This window comes from Heteronotia binoei, chromosome 7 (assembly GCF_032191835.1).
Source record: "Heteronotia binoei isolate CCM8104 ecotype False Entrance Well chromosome 7, APGP_CSIRO_Hbin_v1, whole genome shotgun sequence".
NCBI lineage: Eukaryota > Metazoa > Chordata > Lepidosauria > Squamata > Gekkonidae > Heteronotia > Heteronotia binoei.
In genome coordinates this window covers 12,983,774-13,002,071 of record NC_083229.1, presented here as the reverse complement: position 1 = coordinate 13,002,071, position 18,298 = coordinate 12,983,774, and the positions used below count along the sequence as shown (strand labels likewise).

General features: G+C 47.2%; 2 protein-coding genes across 2 annotated transcripts; both read left to right on the top strand.

Moving 5' to 3' along the window:
* Nucleotides 1-490: 490 nt before the first annotated feature.
* On the top strand, nt 491-2,531 carry LOC132574694 (mas-related G-protein coupled receptor member H-like). The gene is made up of 2 exons (XM_060242929.1): nt 491-778; nt 1,554-2,531. The coding sequence occupies exon 2, from the start codon at nt 1,608-1,610 to the stop codon at nt 2,529-2,531; it is 924 nt and encodes a 307-aa protein (XP_060098912.1). The 5' UTR covers nt 491-778; nt 1,554-1,607.
* A 10,249-nt stretch (nt 2,532-12,780) lies between these two features.
* Nucleotides 12,781-13,701, top strand: LOC132574857 (mas-related G-protein coupled receptor member H-like). The gene has a single exon (XM_060243089.1). The coding sequence runs from the start codon at nt 12,781-12,783 to the stop codon at nt 13,699-13,701; it is 921 nt and encodes a 306-aa protein (XP_060099072.1).
* Nucleotides 13,702-18,298: the final 4,597 nt, after the last annotated feature.

The following is an 18,298-nucleotide window of genomic DNA, read 5'->3' as shown; positions in this document are numbered from 1 at the left end:
TTTTTGAAAAAAAATTACATTGTTCAGGAATAACAGGTTCATTTCCATTCCAGATTGATTCCAAATCTGTTGTTCTCAAGAGTGTTGTTGTTTTTTTCCAGTATATAGACCAGGGGTGGCCAAAGTTGCTTAATCTAAGAGGCACATAGAATAGATGTCAGATGTTTGAGAGCCGCAAAGGGAGGGAGGGAGGGAGGGAGGAAGGAAGGAAGGAAGGAAGGAAGGAAGGAAGGAAGGAAGGAAGGAAGGAAGGAAGGAAGGAAGGAAGGAAGGAAGGAAGGAAGGAAGGAAGGAAGGAAGGAAGGAAGGAAGGAAATTAGATAGGGTGGGAGGGAGAAGTGTAAAGAAAGCAACTTTAACTTTAAATGCCTTCTCCAAGCTGCCAGCTTGGAGAGAAATGCCTTCTCCAACCCGGCCAACAGGAAGTGGGGGGGGGAGGTTTCAAGAGCCACACAATATGTGTTAAAGAGCCATAGATGGTTCCTGAGCCACAGTTTGGCCACTGCTGATATAGACTCTTTTCACAGCCAGAGCCTCAACATAATCAATCTACTGATGGCTATCTGGACAGCTGATTAGAGAACAGTTTTATGTTTTGTCATAAGATATTTGCAAGCAGACAAAGAAAAGACATAGTCCGGGTTGCGTCTCCTATCCAACTTGCATTGAGTTTGACGAGGCACATTACTGGTCCTGTCGAAGTTTGAACTTCCTTGGAAGTCTTTCCATCCCAGTACCTGATAGCAGACCAGCTTTCTACTGTACTCACCACAGAGCAGTAAGTTTTAGACCTATGTAAAAAATGTAACTTTTGTTTGCTTCTCCCTTTTAAAACCCAGGAAATTCTGCAGCAAGTAAATATATCCTGAATATCTACTGTATATAAATATGGTGTTAGGTAGCTGTAGTGATTGCCAGTGAGAGCCAGTTTGGTGTAGTGGTTAAGTGTGCGGACTCTTATCTGAGAGAACCGGGTTTGATTCCCCACTCGTCCACTCACACCTGCTGGAATGGCCTTCGATCAGCCGTAACCTCTCAAAGAGCTGTCCTTGAAAGGGCAACTTCTGGGAGAGCTCTCTCGGGCCCACCCACCTCACAGGGTGTCTGTTGTGGGGGAAGAAGATACATTGTAAGCCGCTCTGAGTTTCTGATTCAGAGAGAAGGGCGGGGTATAAATCTGCAATTCTTCTTTTATAATTTAGAGAGATATCCTTATATGGATGAGATTTTAGAGAGGATCCCTGCTGACTGGGGGGGAACAACAACTTATATAGCTGCAGGGTGGTGGGGCCTAAAGTTGGGGGAACCCCATCTGGCAACTACCAGGTGGACATCGTTGAGCTACATCAGGGGTGGCCAACGGTAGCTCTCCAGATGTTTTTTTGCCTACAACTCCCATCAGCCCCAGCCATCAGCCCTGCTGGCTGGGGCTGAGGGAAGTTGTAGGCAAAAAACATCTGGAGAGCTACCGTTGGCCACCCCTGAGCTACATTGTTGGTTCAGCTCCACTGCAAGAACTGAATCCCCCTCTGCTACCTCTTTTGTCCTCGCAGGAGTGGTGGCCTAAGACAAGCAGAAATCAACCATCCCGCAAACTGAACACAAACATGACGGATGGGTTCAACCTTAAGACCTTATTCTCCCACAAAGACAGAAAAGATTTGCAATGGGTCAATTTCATTGGCGACCAAATTATCCTCTCTGTCTTCATTATTCTCTTCTGCATAATTGGACTGGTGGGGAATGGAAATCTCATCCGGCTTGTTGGCTTCCGTATGAAAAGCAAACCTTTGGCCATCTACATCCTGAACTTGGCCGTGGCTGACTTTGGATCCCTCGCAGTTCTGCTTCCGCTAGATCTATGTTTCAACACGCCATCTTTCTACTACTATCCTCCGTGTCCTATTGAACTTCACTGGTTTTTGCTCAGTCTCTTGCTATCGACGTGCAGCAGTCGTCTGCTTCTCCTGACAGCCATCAGCATTGACAGATGCGTGTCTGTCTTCTTCCCAAATTGGTACCAACGCCACCGGTCACCAGCATTGTCCACCATCGTGTGTGTCTTCATATGGGCTCTCCCTTTTGCCCTCATTGGAGTGCCCTTATTTCTATATTTTATTGATTTGATACATTATTATTATGCACCTGTATTTCTTTTAGGGGACAATATGATTATTTCTATTTGTGTCTTCCTTGTGATCATCTCCACTCTGATTCTCTTCAAAGTCTGCTTGAAATCACCAAGGTGTCAGTGTGGGAGTCTTTTGAGAGCGGTCTTATTGATGCTTCTCTCGTTCTTCCTGTTTATTATCCTGACAACTGTCTGCTTTCTCATGGCGCCCTTAAGTGTAGTATATTTTGGTTTATGGACCTCTCTAAAGAGTAGTGTAAATCCGCTGATTTATTTCTTGGCTGGGAGACGGAATGGTGGCAAATTTCAGGAGAGGATGAAGGCGATCCTCCAGAGAGTTTTCAAGGAGGAGAGAGACACCAGGATGGAACTACAACCACGTACCCGAACAATGTTGTGATGGCAGCATTAGAACATCTGGCCTGTAGCTTGAAGCACGTAGATCCCTGTAGACTTTTCTAGGGTTGTCAATCCCCAGGGGGGGGGGCAGGGGATGCCCTGGCTTGGAGGCCCTCCCCTCACATTGGTTATTGGTGTTATAACACCATTGAGTAGCATCACCATTTCTCATTGCGTGATCACGAAGGAGAAATGTTGAACAGGAGAGGAAGAGCTCGGAGTTTCTGGGGTGGGCAGCAATGTTCCCTCTAAGCTTCAGAGTCTTGTGAGCAAAACTTCTACTTTGTAAGCTCCCGGCATTAAAGTTGTGAGCTACTGCAGGAATGACTGTGCTCTGGGGTCGCAAAAATGTGCGAGCTGGAGGCTCAAAATCTGTGCGCTAGCTCACGCTAACTCAGCTTAGAGGGAACTCTGGTGGGGGAGCCCTCTCGCCTGTAAAGGAGTCGCATAAATGTCTTCTGGGGAACTGGATGCGGGACTTAAGGACTTGTTTCTGTGGGGATGGGAAAGTACTGATATGATGCCCTGAGGGAGTAGTGCAAACTGGCTCACTTTTTTCAAAGGTCATGTGTAGGTTTGCCAACGTTGGACTGAGAAATTCCAGGAGATTTCAGAGTAGATCCTGGGGATGAACCTCAGCAGACATAATGCCACAGAGTCCACCCTTTGAAGTAGCCACTTTCTCCCAGGAAACTGATCTCTCTAGTCTGGAGATCAGTTGTAATTCTGGGAGATCTCCAGGTCCCGTCTGGATAGACTTGCCAGTCCCCAGGTCCCAGCAAGGGAACCCTCGGTTTTGCAGGCTCCTCCCACCAGCAGCCAACTGGTCAGCAGGGGGAAGCCTTGCTCCAATGGCCACCATGTACCTTTCCACTTCGATAGGCTTAGAAGAAATTTGGAAGGGGTGTGTGCCTTTAAATCTCACTAAAAGCAAGGCTGGAAGTGAGTGGGGTGAGCTGGCAGTGCCGCGCGCCTGTTTCCAAAGCCTGTGAAGCTGTGAGAAAGTTAGGGAAGCCAGCCCAGCCCCTCCATTCTTTAAGTCATTTGCATAGGAAAGGGCAAACTAGAACCTTTTGTTTCCCTGTGTTGGCCTCCAGAAGTTGATCGAAATACAGGAGATGGTTCCATTCAGCAACTCGTCAGTAAATTGTCCCAATGAGATCACAAAAGTGCGCGCTTCCAAACTGTGTTTATTTTGGCTGCTTTGTGAGTGAGCGAGCGTGTGCTTGTGTTCACTTTCATTTAGTTGGGAGTATAGCCAGCTGCTGGGGGGTGAGGAAATGAAGACTGTATGCTTATTTATGTATGTATTTTATGGAATGAGAAAGTCTACTGGCTCCATCCCCAAAGTCCCCAGGTATCTTCTAAGTTGGACCTGGCAACCCCACCTCTGGAAGTTGGCGACCCTATGTGAAGCTTCAGCATGGCTGCCAGCATCTGCTCCTTTTATCCCCTTCCATTTACCCTTGACCTTTCTTATCTTCTGAGCAGAGACATGCCTTTTTCTCTTTAGATTTTTCTGCAGAGTGATGTGAGAGATCCATGCTCATCGTTAATGGTATTGAGAATAATAATTGCTACGATTATGTCATATTGTATCGACTTGATAGCCTTTGCTTTTGACAAATATTAGGATGCTGGCAGCCTTGGATCTGCTACCTGTGAGCATACCAGGCTAATAAATGCTTGTGTAAAATGTCTCTCTGTCTCATTTCATTTAGAGCAGTGGTCCTCACCCTTTTTGGCACCAGGGAGCCATGGCAAACCCATTACCATCATCCCATTACACACAACTATAGGTTAATAGCTGGCCTAACAATCCCTGATGGGCCTCCTTCCTGAATCCCATTACCATCATCCCATTGCACGCAACTATAGGTTAATAGCTGGCCTAACGATCCCTGATGGGCCTCCTTCCTGAATCCAGGTGGCTCTTGTTTTAGGTTCTCCAGCTCAGTCAATTCTCTGCTGGCCCTAAGGCCAAACTCCAGTTCCAACACATAACATCCAACTTGAAAAGGAATCTACTCCTGGATGCTTGTTGTCAGAGAGGTACCGGACCCTGCTGTACCCTTGACTTTCAGAAACAGGTGGTATCGTGTGTTGCTAATACATTCTTAAAGCAGCAGTCCTTATATAGGTGACAATATTGCTTTAATACATTCTTAAAACAGCAGACCTCATATAGCGACAACATTTTCTTTTCTTTTTAAGAGATATTAGTCCATCTTGTCTGTAAGCAGAGCTTTTTTTGAGCAGGAACACACAGGAACGCAGTTCTAGCTGGCTGGGCATCCGGGGTGTGTGGCCTAATATGCAAATGAGTTCCTGCTGGGCTTGTCCTACAAAAAGCTGTGTGAAAATGGTGATGTCATGGGTGTGGCCTAATATGCAAATGAGTTCCTGTTGGGCCTTTCCTACAAAAGGTTGTATGGAAATGGTGATGCCATGGGTGTGGCCTAATATGCAAATGAGTTCCTGCTGGGCCTCCCCTACAAAAAATTGTGTGAAACTGGTGATGTCATGGGTGTGGCCTAATATGCAAATTAGTTCCTGCTGCGTCTTTCCTACAAAAGCCGTGTGAAAATGGTGATGCGATGGGTGTGGCCTAATATGCAAATGAGTTTCTGCTGGGCTTTTTCTACCAACAAAAAAGAATCACCTGCCTGAAAGGGAATTGCATAAATGTCTTCTGGGGAACTGGATGTAGGATTTACAGACTTGCTTCTTGATGCTTATGCATGGATGGGAAAGGACTGATCTTTACCCTGAGGGACTAGTGCAAATTGGCTCTCTGTCCTCAGTGGTCATGGGTAGAGTTGCCAACTCTAGATTGAGAAATTCCTGGAGAATTGAGAGTAGATCCCTGGGAGGGACCTCAGCTGGATATAATGTAGGGTGACCAGGTTCAATTCAATAAATACCTGGGGACTTTTGGGGTGGAGTCAGCAGCAAGCATAATTGAACTCCAAAGGGAGTTCTGGCCACCACATTTAAATATAATAATAATAATAATAATAATAATAAATTTTATTTATATCCCACCCTCCCCGCCTAGGCAGGCTCAGGGCGGCTAACAACATATTCAATTAAAAAGTTATACAGTAATTTTAAAACAGCATTAAAAAGTTATACAGTAATTTAGAATCAACATTATCTTAAAAATCATTCCAATTTACGTAATTTAACAGCAACAGTGATGTTCCTGGCGCTATTCTGTCTATTTGCATAATGGCGAAGATCACTGAACAGAGTCACTTTGGCGGGTCCATCAATTCGGCCATCCTTAGTCAGCAGTCTGCGAAGGCCAACCTAAAAAGGATGGTCTTGCAGGCCCTGCGGAATTGGTCAAGACTCCGCAGGGCCCGCACCTCTTCCGGGAGCTGGTTCCACAGGCATGGAGCTGCAATGGAGAAGGCCCGTGCGCGGCTGTTCTGCAATTTTACCTCCTTTGGCCCAGGGATCGCACCTTTTAAATGCCTTTCCTCCATTGGGAATAGTGAAAGATAGGGGCACCTTCATTTGGGGATCATAGAACTGGACTGCCTGGTTCAATCTTTTTGAAACTCGGAGGGTGATTTGAGGAGAGGCACTGAATGCTGCACGGAAAATTTGCTGCCTCTATCTCAATAAACAGCCCCATCCCCAGAGCCCCAGATACCTACAGATCAATTTTCCACTATACCTTATGGGAATCGGTCTCCATAATGGAGTGCCCAGCAGACATTCTCCCCCCCCCTCTTTCTGATGACCCTGAAGTAGGAGGAGGGCCTCCAAACCGGAGGATCCCCTGCCCCAACTGGGGATTGGCAACTCTAATATAATGCCACAGTCCACTCTCTGATGTAGGCACTTTCTCCCAGGAAACTGATTTATGTACTCTGAAGGTTAGTTGAGATCTCCAGGCCTCGTCTGGAGGTTGGCAACCCTGCATGAAGCCTCAACATGCCTACCAGTATCTGCTCCTTTTATTCCCATCCAGTCACCCTTCACCTTTCTTATTTCCCTTCACTTTCAAACTTCTGAGCAGAGTCATGCCTTTGTCGCCTTAGACTCCTCTGCAGGAGGATACGAGAAATGAATGCTCATAGCTAAAGGTACGGAAGATAATCATTGGAATGATTGTATCAAGTTGCATTAACTGGATAGCCTTTGCTGTTGGCAAGCATTGGGACGTTAGCACCTTTGAAACCGCTACGGAAGGCTTTGACCCATTCAGCATGCCAGGCTGATAAATGCTTTCGTCAGACGTCTCTCATCTTGTTTCTTTTAGAGGAAGGAGGGGGAGAAAACTGGAGCTTGTTTTCTTCAAAATTGCCTGCAATTTCACATAAAGTTATGCTGCAGGGATCCAGACTTGAGTTTCACGTAGCACAAATTAGTGTGACTAGGTCAGCTGACTGCAACCAAGCGGATGCTCGCATTCTGACTTATGTCAGCCCCAGGGGGCTTTTTTTGTAGCAGGAACTCCTTTGCAAATTAGGCCACACACCCCTGATGTAGCCAATCCTCCAAGAGCTTACAGGGTTCTTTGTACAGGCCCTACTGTAAGCTCCAGGAAGATTGGCTACATCTGGGAGGTGTGGCCCAATAGGCAAAGGAGATCCTGCTACGAAAAAAAAAAGCCCTGGAGCGTCAGTTTGGTGTAGCGGTGAAGTGTGCAGACTCTTATCTGGGAGAACCGGGTTTGATTCCGCACTCCTGCACTTGCACCTGCTGGCATGGACTTGGTTCAGCCACAGCTCAGCTGCGGTGACAGCCCTCTCAGCCCCACCCACCTCACAGGGTGTTTGTTGTGGGGGAGGAAGGGAAAGGAGATTGTGAGCCGCTCTGAGACTCTTCGGAGTGGAGGGCGGGATACAAATCCAACATCTTCATCTACCTTACAGGGTGTCTGTTGTGGGGGGGGGGAGGTAAAGGAGATTGTGAGCCGCTCTGAGACTCTTTGGAGTGGAGGGCAGGATACACATCCAATATCTTCATCTACCTCTCAGAGTGTCTGTTGTGTTGGGGTGTGGAAGGTAAAGGAGATTGTGAGCCACTCTGAGACTCTTCGGAGTGGAGGGCGGGATATAAATCCAATATCTTCATCTACCTCACAGGATGCCTGTTGTTGTGGGGGAGGTAAAGGAGACTGTGACCACTCTGCAACTCTTCGGAGTGGAGGGCGGGATATAAATCCAATATCTTTATCTACCTCACAGGGTGTCTGTTGTGGGGGGGGCGGAGGTAAAGGAGATTGTGAGCCACTCTGAGACTCTTCGGAGTGGAGGGCGAGATATAAATCCAATATCTTCTTCTTCTTCTTCTTCTTCTTCTTCTTCTTCTTCTTCTTCTTCTTCTTCTTCTTCTTCTTCTTCTTCTCTTAATTACTGACCTCTAAAAAACTCCTACCATCAACAGTCTTGCTCAGGTCCCGCAAACTGAGAGTCAGAGCTTCCTTGATGGAGTCCATCGATCTCACATTGGAAAGGCAAATTCCTCATTGATGTTTATCGCGTTAGCTGAGGAGATCCTCCTTGCAGGATGTCAAATAGAGATGTTTGTGAGAGAAAGGCCGATTTCCCACTCACCTTACCCTGCTCTCACACCCTCTTCTCAGCGGGGCTTCCGTCTGATTTTGCACTATCTGCCTCGGGGCTTCAACCGATGTTCCCTCTAAGCTGCCAGAGTCTTGTGAGCAAAAATTCTACTTTGTGAGCTACTGGCATTAACATGGCGAGTACCTGGGCTTCAAGTTGTGAGCTGCTGCATCAATTAATGTGCTCTGGGGTTATCCTTCCAGAGCGAAGACAAAAAGGTGTGAGCTGGAGGCTAAGAATCTGTGAGCTGCCTCACGCTAACTCAGCTTAGAGGGAATGCTGGCTCCATCTAGCTTCGGCTTTTTTGCGCAGCCAACAGAAACCTCTAAAAACTAGCTTCTGTTTGCTGCAGGATAAAGGCGAAGCTGGTTGCAGCCCCGGGGCAGATAGTGTGAAATCGGACGGAAGCCCCGCTGAGAAGAGGAGCGTGAGAGCGGCGGGTGGGAAATTGGTCCCATTCATTGTCAGTTCCTCCACAGCTGCATTAAGACCATAACGAGACCACTGCTGGATCAAACCACCTAGTCCATCTAGTCCAGCATCCTGTCTCACAGAGTGGTCAACCAGTTCCTCTGGATGGCCAACAACAGGGCATAGAGGCCAAGGCCTTCATTAGAACATCAGAAGGACCCTGCTGGATCAGACCAGTGGTCCATCTAGTCTAGCTTCCTGTCTCACACAGTGGCCAACCAGTTCCTCTGGAGGGCCAAAAATAGAGCATAGAGACCAAGACCTTCATTAGAACATCAGAAGAGCCCTGCTGGATCAGACCAGTGGTCCATCTAGTGCAGAATCCTGTCTCACACAGTGGCCAACCAGTTCCTCTGGAAGGCCAACAACAGGGCATAGAGGCCAAGGTCTTCATTAGAACATCAGAAGGACCCTGCTGTATCAGACCAGTGGTCCACCTTGTCCAGCATCCTGTCTCACACAGTGGCCAACCAATCCCTCTGGAGGGTGAACACCAGGGAGCAGATGATGACGAGGCATTCTCCTGATGTTGCCCCCAGGCCCCTTTTCAAACGGTTTGTTCCTGTGGCCATCCCTCCATCTTCTGGCAGCGAATCCCACATTTTTATGCACTCTCTGCATAAAGCTGTATTTCCTTCTGTCCATCCAAAAGGACATAGAGGCTGAGGCCTTCATTAGAACATAAGAAGAGACCCACTGGATCAGACCAGTGGTCCACCTAGTCCAACATCCTGTCTCACACAGTGGCCAGCCAGTTCCTCTGGAAGGTCAACAACAAGGAGCAGAGGATGAGGCATTCCCCTGATGTTGCCTTCTGACTCTGGGATTCACAGGCTCAGTGCCTCCGAACGTGGAGTTCCACTCAGTCACTATTGATAGTAGCCGTCCATAGAGTCAAAGCGATGGTATTCCCAGTAGTAATGTATGGCTGTGAGAGCTGGACCATAAGGAAGGCCGAGCGCAGGAGAAAATACGCTTTTGAGATGTGGTGCTGGAGAAGACTCTTGAGACTCCCTTGGACTGCAAGAAGATCCAATCAGTCAGTCCTAAGGGAAATCAACCCAGACTGTTCCCTGGAAAGGCTGAACTTGAAGCTCAAATACTTTAGCCACCCAATGAGAAGGGAGCATTCACTGGAGAAGACCCTGCTGCTGGGAAAGACAGAAGGCAAAAGAAGAAGGGGGCGGCAAAGGATGAGATGGCTGAACAGTGTTACTGATGTAACAAACACGAATTTGAGCAGACTTCGGAGGATGGTGGAAGACAGGAGGGCCTGGTGTGACTTGGTCCATGGGGTCACAAAGAGCCGGATTCGACTGTGCGACTGAACAACAACAACAAACTGATAGATCTATTCTCCATGAATCCCCTTTTCAAGCTTTGTTCCTACGGCCATCCCAACATCCTCAGGCTGCTAATTCCACATTTTGATTAACTCTCTGCATAAAGTCGCATTTCCTTCTGCCCATCCTAAACCTACTGCCTGTTATGTTCATTGGATGCCCTCCCATTGTAGCATTTTAGGAGAGGGAGAAAAATCTGAAGAAATCCTCTCACATTTCATCTGGGATTTTGCCATCCTGAGCAAACGGGTGTCCTCAGCCATCTTGACCCTATCTCTCCTCAACCTTCTAGATTATACATGAATAGAATAAACACACGAAGGTTGCCAACTTCAGGTTGGGAGATTCCTGCAGCTTTGGGAGTAGAGCCTGGGGAAGATAGGGTTTGGTGTATAATACCACAAAATCCACCCTCTAAGGCAGCCATTTTCTCCAGAGAAACTGTAGTTTGGAGATCAGTTGAAATTTCAGATCTCCATTCCCATCCCAGAGGTTGGCAACCGTAAGTCCGAATGATAACAAAAGCCCTCTCTTCTTACTTCCTTTCATGTATGTTACTGTCCATTTCCTGTTCTCTACCCAGTAAAGACAGCCCATGGTTTTTATCACCTAATGGCTAAAGTCCTATCAAGATGAGATACTGGTAGAAACATGATGAGATCTCCTTGCTTTGAATACCAGGGCACACTCAAAAGTCCTATCCTGAATGAGACCAGGCCTCAGTTTCAGTGGGAACTCACAGGAGTGCAGTTTCTGAGAGTTCCACCTCCTCCTTCTGAGAGTTCCACCTCCTTGTCTATTGAATAGTGGGTGCAGTTGCATAACGACGCCTGGATGAGCTCCACCACCTATTTTTCTACAAAATGACCCCTGAATGAGGCCATCAGTCCATCAAGGTCCGTATTGTTCTGTCAGACTGCCAGCAGCTGTCCAGGGTCACAGGCTGAGGTCTTTCACATTATCTACTGCCTGGTCCTTTTATCTGGGGATGCCGCGGATTGAACCTGGACCTTCTGCATGCAAAGCAAAGGGTCTTCCACCAAGCCACAGCCCAAACATGTCCCTCAGCTTTCTGCCTGCATGGCATTCTAAAAAGGAACCGTCCGGGTCCCTGCTTTTGATTCTTGCTGATGCCCCGTGGCACTTCCAGATGCCATTTTCAATCACTGGAGATCAGAAAAATGGGGGACTTTTCCAGACAATTGAGATAGAAACAAAATAACATTTTTTTGAAAAAAAAATTACATAGTTCAAGAATAACAGGTTCATTTCCATTCCAGATTCATTCCAAATCTGTTGTTCTCAAGAGTGTTGTTTTTTTCCAGTATATAGACCAGGGGTGGCCAAAGTTGCTTAATCTAAGAGGCACATAGAATAAATGTCAGATGCTTGAGAGCCGCAAAGGGAGGGAGGGAGGGAGGAAGGAAGGAAGGAAGGAAGGAAGGAAGGAAGGAAGGAAGGAAGGAAGGAAGGAAGGAAGGAAGGAAGGAAGGAAGGAAGGAAGGAAGGAAGGAAGGAAGGAAGGAAGGAAAATAGATAGGGTGAGAGGGAGGTGGGAGGGAGAAGTGTAAAGAAAGCAGCTTTAACTTTAAATGCCTTCTCCAAGCTGCCAGCTGGCTTGGTGAAGTGATTTAAAGAGAGAAATGCCTTCTCCAGCACGGCCAACAGGAAGTGGGGGGGGGGTTTCAAGAGCCACACAATATGTGTTAAAGAGCCATAGATGGTTCCTGAGCCACAGTTTGGCCACTGCTGATGCAGACTCTTTTCACAGCCAGAGCCTCAACATAATCAGTCTACTGATGGCTATCTGGACAGCTGATTAGAGAACAGTTTTATGTTTTGTCATAAGATATTTGCAAGCAGACAAAGAAAAGACATAGTCCGGGTTGCGTCTCCTATCCAGCTTGCATTGAGATTGACGAGGCGCATCACTGGCCCTGTCGAAGTTTGAACTTCCTTGGAAGACTTTCCATCCCAGTACCTGATAGCAGACCAGCTTTCTACTGTACTCACCACAGAGCAGTAAGTTTTAGACCTATGTAAAAAATGTAACTTTTGTTTGCTTCTCCCTTTTAAAACCCAGGAAATTCTGCAGCAAGTAAATATATCCTGAATATCTACTGTATATAAATATGGTGTTAGGTAGCTGTAGTGATTGCCAGTGAGAGCCAGTTTGGTGTAGTGGTTAAGTGTGCAGATTCTTATCTGAGAGAACCGGGTTTGATTCCCCACTCCTCCACTTGCAGCTGCTGGAATGGCCTTGGATCAGCCGTAGCCTCTCAAAGAGCTGTCCTTGAAAGGGCAGCTTCTGGGAGAGCTCTCTTGGGCCCACCCACCTCACAGGGTGTCTGTTGTGGGGGAAGAAGATAGATTGTAAGCCGCTCTGAGTCTCTGATTCAGAGAGAAGGGCGGGATATAAATCTGCATTACTTCTTCTTTTATAATTTCGAGAGAGATCCTTATATGGATGAGATTTTAGAGAGGATCCCTGCTGACTAGGGGGGGAACAACATCTTATGTAGCTGCAGGGTGGTGGGGCCTAAAGTTGGGGAACCCAAACCTGGCAACTACCAGGTGGACATCATTGAGCTACATCAGGGGTGGCCAACGGTAGCTCTCCAGATGTTTTTTGCCTACAACTCCCATCAGCCCCAGCCATCAGCCCTGCTGGCTGGGGCTGATGGAAGTTGTAGGCAAAAAACATCTGGAGAGCTACCGTTGGCCACCCCTGTGCTACATTGTTGGTTCAGCTCCACTGCAAGAACTGAATCCCCCTCCGCTACCTCTTTTGTCCTCGTAGGAGTGGGGGCCCAAGACAAGCAGAAATCAACCACCCCGCAAGCTGAACACAATCATGACGGATGGGTTCAACCTTAAGGCCTTATTCTCTCACAAAGACAAAAAAGTTTCGCAATGGTTCAATTTCATAGGCGACAAGATTATCCTCTCTGTCTTCATTATTCTCTTCTGCATTATTGGACTGGTGGGGAATGGAAATCTCATCCGGCTTCTTGGCTTCCGTATGAAAAGGAAACCTTTTGCCATCTACATCCTGAACTTGGCCGTGGCTGACTTTGGATCCCTCGCATTTCTGCTTCCGCTAGATCTTTGTTTCAACCCACCATCTTTCTACGACTATCCTTGGTGTCCTTTTGATCTTGGCTGGTTTTTGTTGAGTCTCTTCCTATTGACGTGCAGCAGTCGTCTACTTCTCCTGACAGCCATTAGCATTGACAGATGGGTGTCTGTCTTCTTCCCAAATTGGTACCGACGCCACCGGTCACCAGCGTTGTCCACCACCGTGTGTGTCTTCATATGGGCTCTCCCTTTTGCCCTCGTTGGAGTGCCCTTATTTCTATATTATATTAATTTGATACGCTATTATTATGCACCTGTATTTCTTTACAGTTACTCTCTGACTTCTTTGATTTGTGTCTTACTTGTGATCATCTCCACTCTGACTCTGTTCACCAGAGTCTGCTTGAAATCACCAAGGTGTCAGTGTGGGAGTCTTTTGAGAGTGGTCTTATTGATGCTTCTCTCCTCCCTCCTGTTTATTATCCTGACAACTGTCTGTTTTCTCATGACGCCCTTAAGCATAGTATATTTTGGTTTATGGACCTCTCTAAAGAGTAGTGTAAATCCGCTGATTTATTTCTTGGCTGGGAGACGGAATGGTGGCAAATTTCAGGAGAGGATGAAGGGGATCCTCCAGAGAGTTTTCAAGGAGGAGAGAGACACCAGGATGGAACTACATACCCGAACCATGTTGTGATGGCAGCATTAGAACATCTGGCCAGTAGCTTGAAGCACATAGATCCCTTCAGACTTTTCTAGGGTTGTCAATCCCCAGGTGGGGGCAGGGGATGCCCTGGCTTGGAGGCCCTCCCCCCACATTGGTTATTGGTGTTATAACACCATTAAGTAGCATCACCATTTCTCATTGGGTGATCACAAAGGAGAGATGTTGAACAGGAGAGGAAGAGCTCGGAGTTTCTGGGGTGGGCAGCGACGTTCCCTCTAAGCTTCAGAGTCTTGTGAGCGAAAATTCTACTTTGTAAGCTCCAGGCATTAAAGTTGTGAGCTACTGCATGATGTACTGTGCTCTGGGGTCAAACTTCCTGAGCTAGGGCAAAAATGTGTGAGCTGGAGGCTAAAAATCTGTGATCTAGCTCACGCTAACTCAGCTTAGAGGGAACACTGGTGGGGGAGCCCTCTCGCCTGTAAGGGAGTCGCATAAAGGTCTTCTGAGGAACTGGATGCAGAACTTAAGGACTTGTTTCTGTGGGGATGGGAAAGTACTGATATGATGCCCCGAGGGAGTAGTGCAAACTGGCTCACTTTTTTCAAAGGTCATGTGTAGGTTTGTCAACGTTGGACTGAGAAATTCCAGGAGATTTCAGAGTAGATCCTGGGGATGAACCTCAGCCAGACATAATGCCACAGAGTCCACCCTTTGAAGTAGCCACTTTCTCCCAGGAAACTGATCTCTCTAGTCTGGAGATCAGTTGTAATTCTGGGAGATCTCCAGGCCCCCTCTGGATAGACTTGCCAGTCCCCAGGTCCCAGCAGGGGAACCCTCGGTTTTGCAGGCTCCTCCCACCAGCAGCCAACTGGTCAGCAGGGGGAAGCCTTGCTCCAATGGCCACCATGTACCTTTCCACTTCGATAGGCTTAGAAGAAATTTGGAAGGTGTGTGTGCCTTTAAATCTCACTAAAAGCAAGGCTGGAAGTGAGTGGGGTGAGCTGGCAGAGCCGCGCGCCTGTTTCCAAAGTCTGTGCTGTTGGAAAGTTAGGGAAGCCAGCCCAGCCCCTCCATTCTTTAAGTCATTTGCATAGGAAAGGGCAAACTAGAACCTTTTGTTTCCCTGTGTTGGCCTCCAGAAGTTGCTAGAAATACAGGAGATGGTTCCATTCAGCAACTCGTAAGTAAATTGCCCCAATGAGATCACAAAAGTGTGCGCTTCCAAACTGTGTTTATTTTGGCTGCTTTGTGAGTGAGCGAGCGTTTGCTTGTGTTCACTTTCATTTAGTTGGGAGTGTAGCCAGCTGCTGGGGGGTGAGGAAATGACGTCTGTATTCAGGAGAACAGCACTGCTGCTTATTTATTTATGTATTTTATGGAATGAGAAAGTCTACTGGCTCCATCCCCAAAGTCCCCAGGTATTTTCTAAGTTGGACCTGGCAACCCCACCTCTGGAAGTTGGCGACCCTATGTGAAGCTTCAGCATACCTGCCAGCATCTGCTCCTTTTATCCCCTTCCATTTCCCCTTGACCTTTCTTATCTTCTGAGCAGAGACATGCCTTTTTCTCTTTAGATTTTTCTGCAGAGGGATGTGAGAGATCAATGCTCACCGTTAATGGTATTGAGGATAATAATTGCTATGATTATATCATATTGTATCGACTTGATAGCCTTTGCTTTTGACAAATATTAGGATGCTAGCAGCCTTGGATCTGCTACCTGTCAGCATACCAGGCTAATAAATGCTTGTGTAAAATGTCTCTCTGTCTCATTTCATTTAGAGCAGTGGTCCCCACCCTTTTTGGCACCAGGGAGCGGTGGCGAACCCATTACCATCACACAACTATAGGTTAATAGCTGGCCTAACGATCCCTGTTGGGCCTCCTTCCTGAATCCCATTACCATCATCCCATTGCACACAACTATAGGTTAATAGCTGGCCTAATGATCCCTGATGGGCCTCCTTCCTGAATCCCATTACCATCATCTCATTGCACACAACTACAGGTTAATAGCTGGCCTAAAGATCCCTGATGGGCCTCCTTCCTGAATCCAGGTGGCTCTTGTTTTAGAGTCAATTCTCTGCTGGCCCTAAGGCGAAACTCCAGTTCCAATACATAACATCCAACTTGAAAAGGAATCCACTCCTGGATGCTTGTTGTCAGAGAGGTACCGGAGCCTGCTGTATCCTTGACTTTCAGAAACAGGTAGTATCGTGTGTTGCTAATACATTCTTAAAGCAGCAGTCCTTATATAGGTGACAATATTGTTTTAATACATTCTTAAAACAGCAGACCTCATATAGCGACAACATTTTCTTTTCTTTTTTAAGAGATATTGGTGTTATAACACCATTAAGTAGCATCACCATTTCTCATTGGGTGATTATGAAGGAGAAATTCTGAACAAGAGAGGAAGAGCTTGGGGTTTCCGGAGAGGGGATCCATCTTGTCTGTAAGCAGAGCTTTTTTTGAGCAGGAACACACAGGAACGCAGTTCTAGCTGGCTGGGCATCCGGGGTGTGTGGCCTAATATGCAAATGAGTTCCTGCTGGGCTTTTCCTACAAAAAGCCCTGTGAACATGGTAATGTCATGGGTGTGGCCTAATATGCAAATGAGTTCCTGCTGGACTTTTTCAACAAAAAGCCATGTGAAAATGGTGATGCCATGGGTGTGGCCCAATATGCAAATTAGTTCCTGCTGGGCTTGTCCTACAAAAAGATGTGTGAGAATGGTGATGTCATGGGTATGGCCTAATATGCAAATGAGTTCCTGCTGGGCCTTTTCTAAAAAAAGCCGTGTGGAAATGGTGATGTCATGGGTGTGGCCCAATATGCAAATGAATTCCTGCTGGGCTTTTTCTACCAACAAAAAAGAATCACCTGCCTGAAAGGGAATTGCATAAATGTCTTCTGGGGAACTGGATGTAGGATTTACAGACTTGCTTCTTGATGCTTATGCATGGATGGGAAAGGACTGATCTTTACCCTGAGGGACTAGTGCAAATTGGCTCTCTGTCCTCAGTGGTCATGGGTAGAGTTGCCAACTCTAGATTGAGAAATTCCGGGAGAATTGAGAGTAGATCCCAGGGAGGGACCTCAGCTGGATATAATGTAGGGTGACCAGGTTCAATTCCATAAATATCTGGGGACTTTTGGGGTGGAGTCGGCAGCAAGCATAATTGAACTCCAAAGGGAGTTCTGGCCACCACATTTAAAGGGACTGCGCACCTAAATGTCTTTCCTCCATTGGTGATAGTGAAAGATAGGGGCACCTTCATTTGGGGCTCATAGAACTGGACTGCCTGGTTCAATCTTTTTTAAACTCGGAGGGTGATTTGAGGAGAGGCACTGAATGCTGCACTGAAAATTTGGTGCCTCTATCTCAAAAAAAAAAAAACCAGCCCATCCCCAGAGCCCCAGATGCCTACAGATCAATTTTCCACTATACCTTATGGGAATCGGTCTCCATAGGGAATAATGGAGTGCCCAGCAGACATTCTCCCCCCCCCTTCCTTCTGATGACCCTGAAGTAAGGGGAGGGCCTCCAAACCGGAGGATCCCCTGCCCCCAACTGGGGATTGGCAACCCTAATATAATGCCGCAGTCCTCTCTCTGATGTAGGCACGTTCTCCCAGGAAACTGATTTATGTACTCTGAAGGTTAGTTGAGATCTCCAGGCCTCATCTGGAGGTTGGCAACCCCGCATGATGCCTCAACATCCCTACCAGTATCTGCTCCTTTTATTCCCATCCAGTCACCCTTTACCTTTCTTATTTCCCTCCAGACTTCTGAGCAGTCATGCCTTTATCGCCTTAGACTCCTCTGCAGGAGGATATGAGAAATGAATGCTCATAGCTAATGGCACGAAAGATAATCATTGGAATGCTTGTATCATACTGCATGAACTTGATAGCCTTTGCGGTTGGCAAGCATTGGGACGCCAGCACCTTTGAAACCGCGACTGAAGGCTTTGACCCATGCAGCATGCCAGGCTGATAAATGCTTTCGTCAGAAGTCTCTCATCTTGTTTCTTTTAGAGGAAGGAGGGGGAGAAAACTGGAGCTAGTTTTCTTCAAAATTGCCTGCAATTTCACATAAAGTTATGCTGCCAGGATCCAGCCTTGAGTTTCACGTAGCACAAATTAGTGTGACTAGGTCAGCTGACTGCAACCAAGCGGATGCTCGCGTTCTGACTTCTGTCAGCCCCAGGGGGCTTTTTTTGTAGCAGGAACTCCTTTGCAAATTAAGCCACACACCCCTGATGTAGCCAATCCTCCAGGAGCTTACAGGGTTCTTTGTACAGGGCGTACTGTAAGCTCCAGGAGGATTGGCTACATCTGTGAGGTGTGGCCCAATATGCAAAGGAGATCCTGCTATGAAAAAAAAAGCCCTGGAGAGCCAGTTTGGTGTAGCGGTTAAGTGTGCGGACTCTTATCTGGGAGAACCGGGTTTGATTCCCCACTCCTCCACTTGCACCTGCTAGCATGGCCTTGGGTCAGCCATAGCTCTGGCAGAGGTTGTCCTTGAAAGGGCAGCTGCGGTAAGAGCCCTCTCAGCCCCACCCACCTCACAGGGTGTCTGTTGTGGGGGTGGAAGTTAAAGGAGATTGTGAGCCACTCTGAGA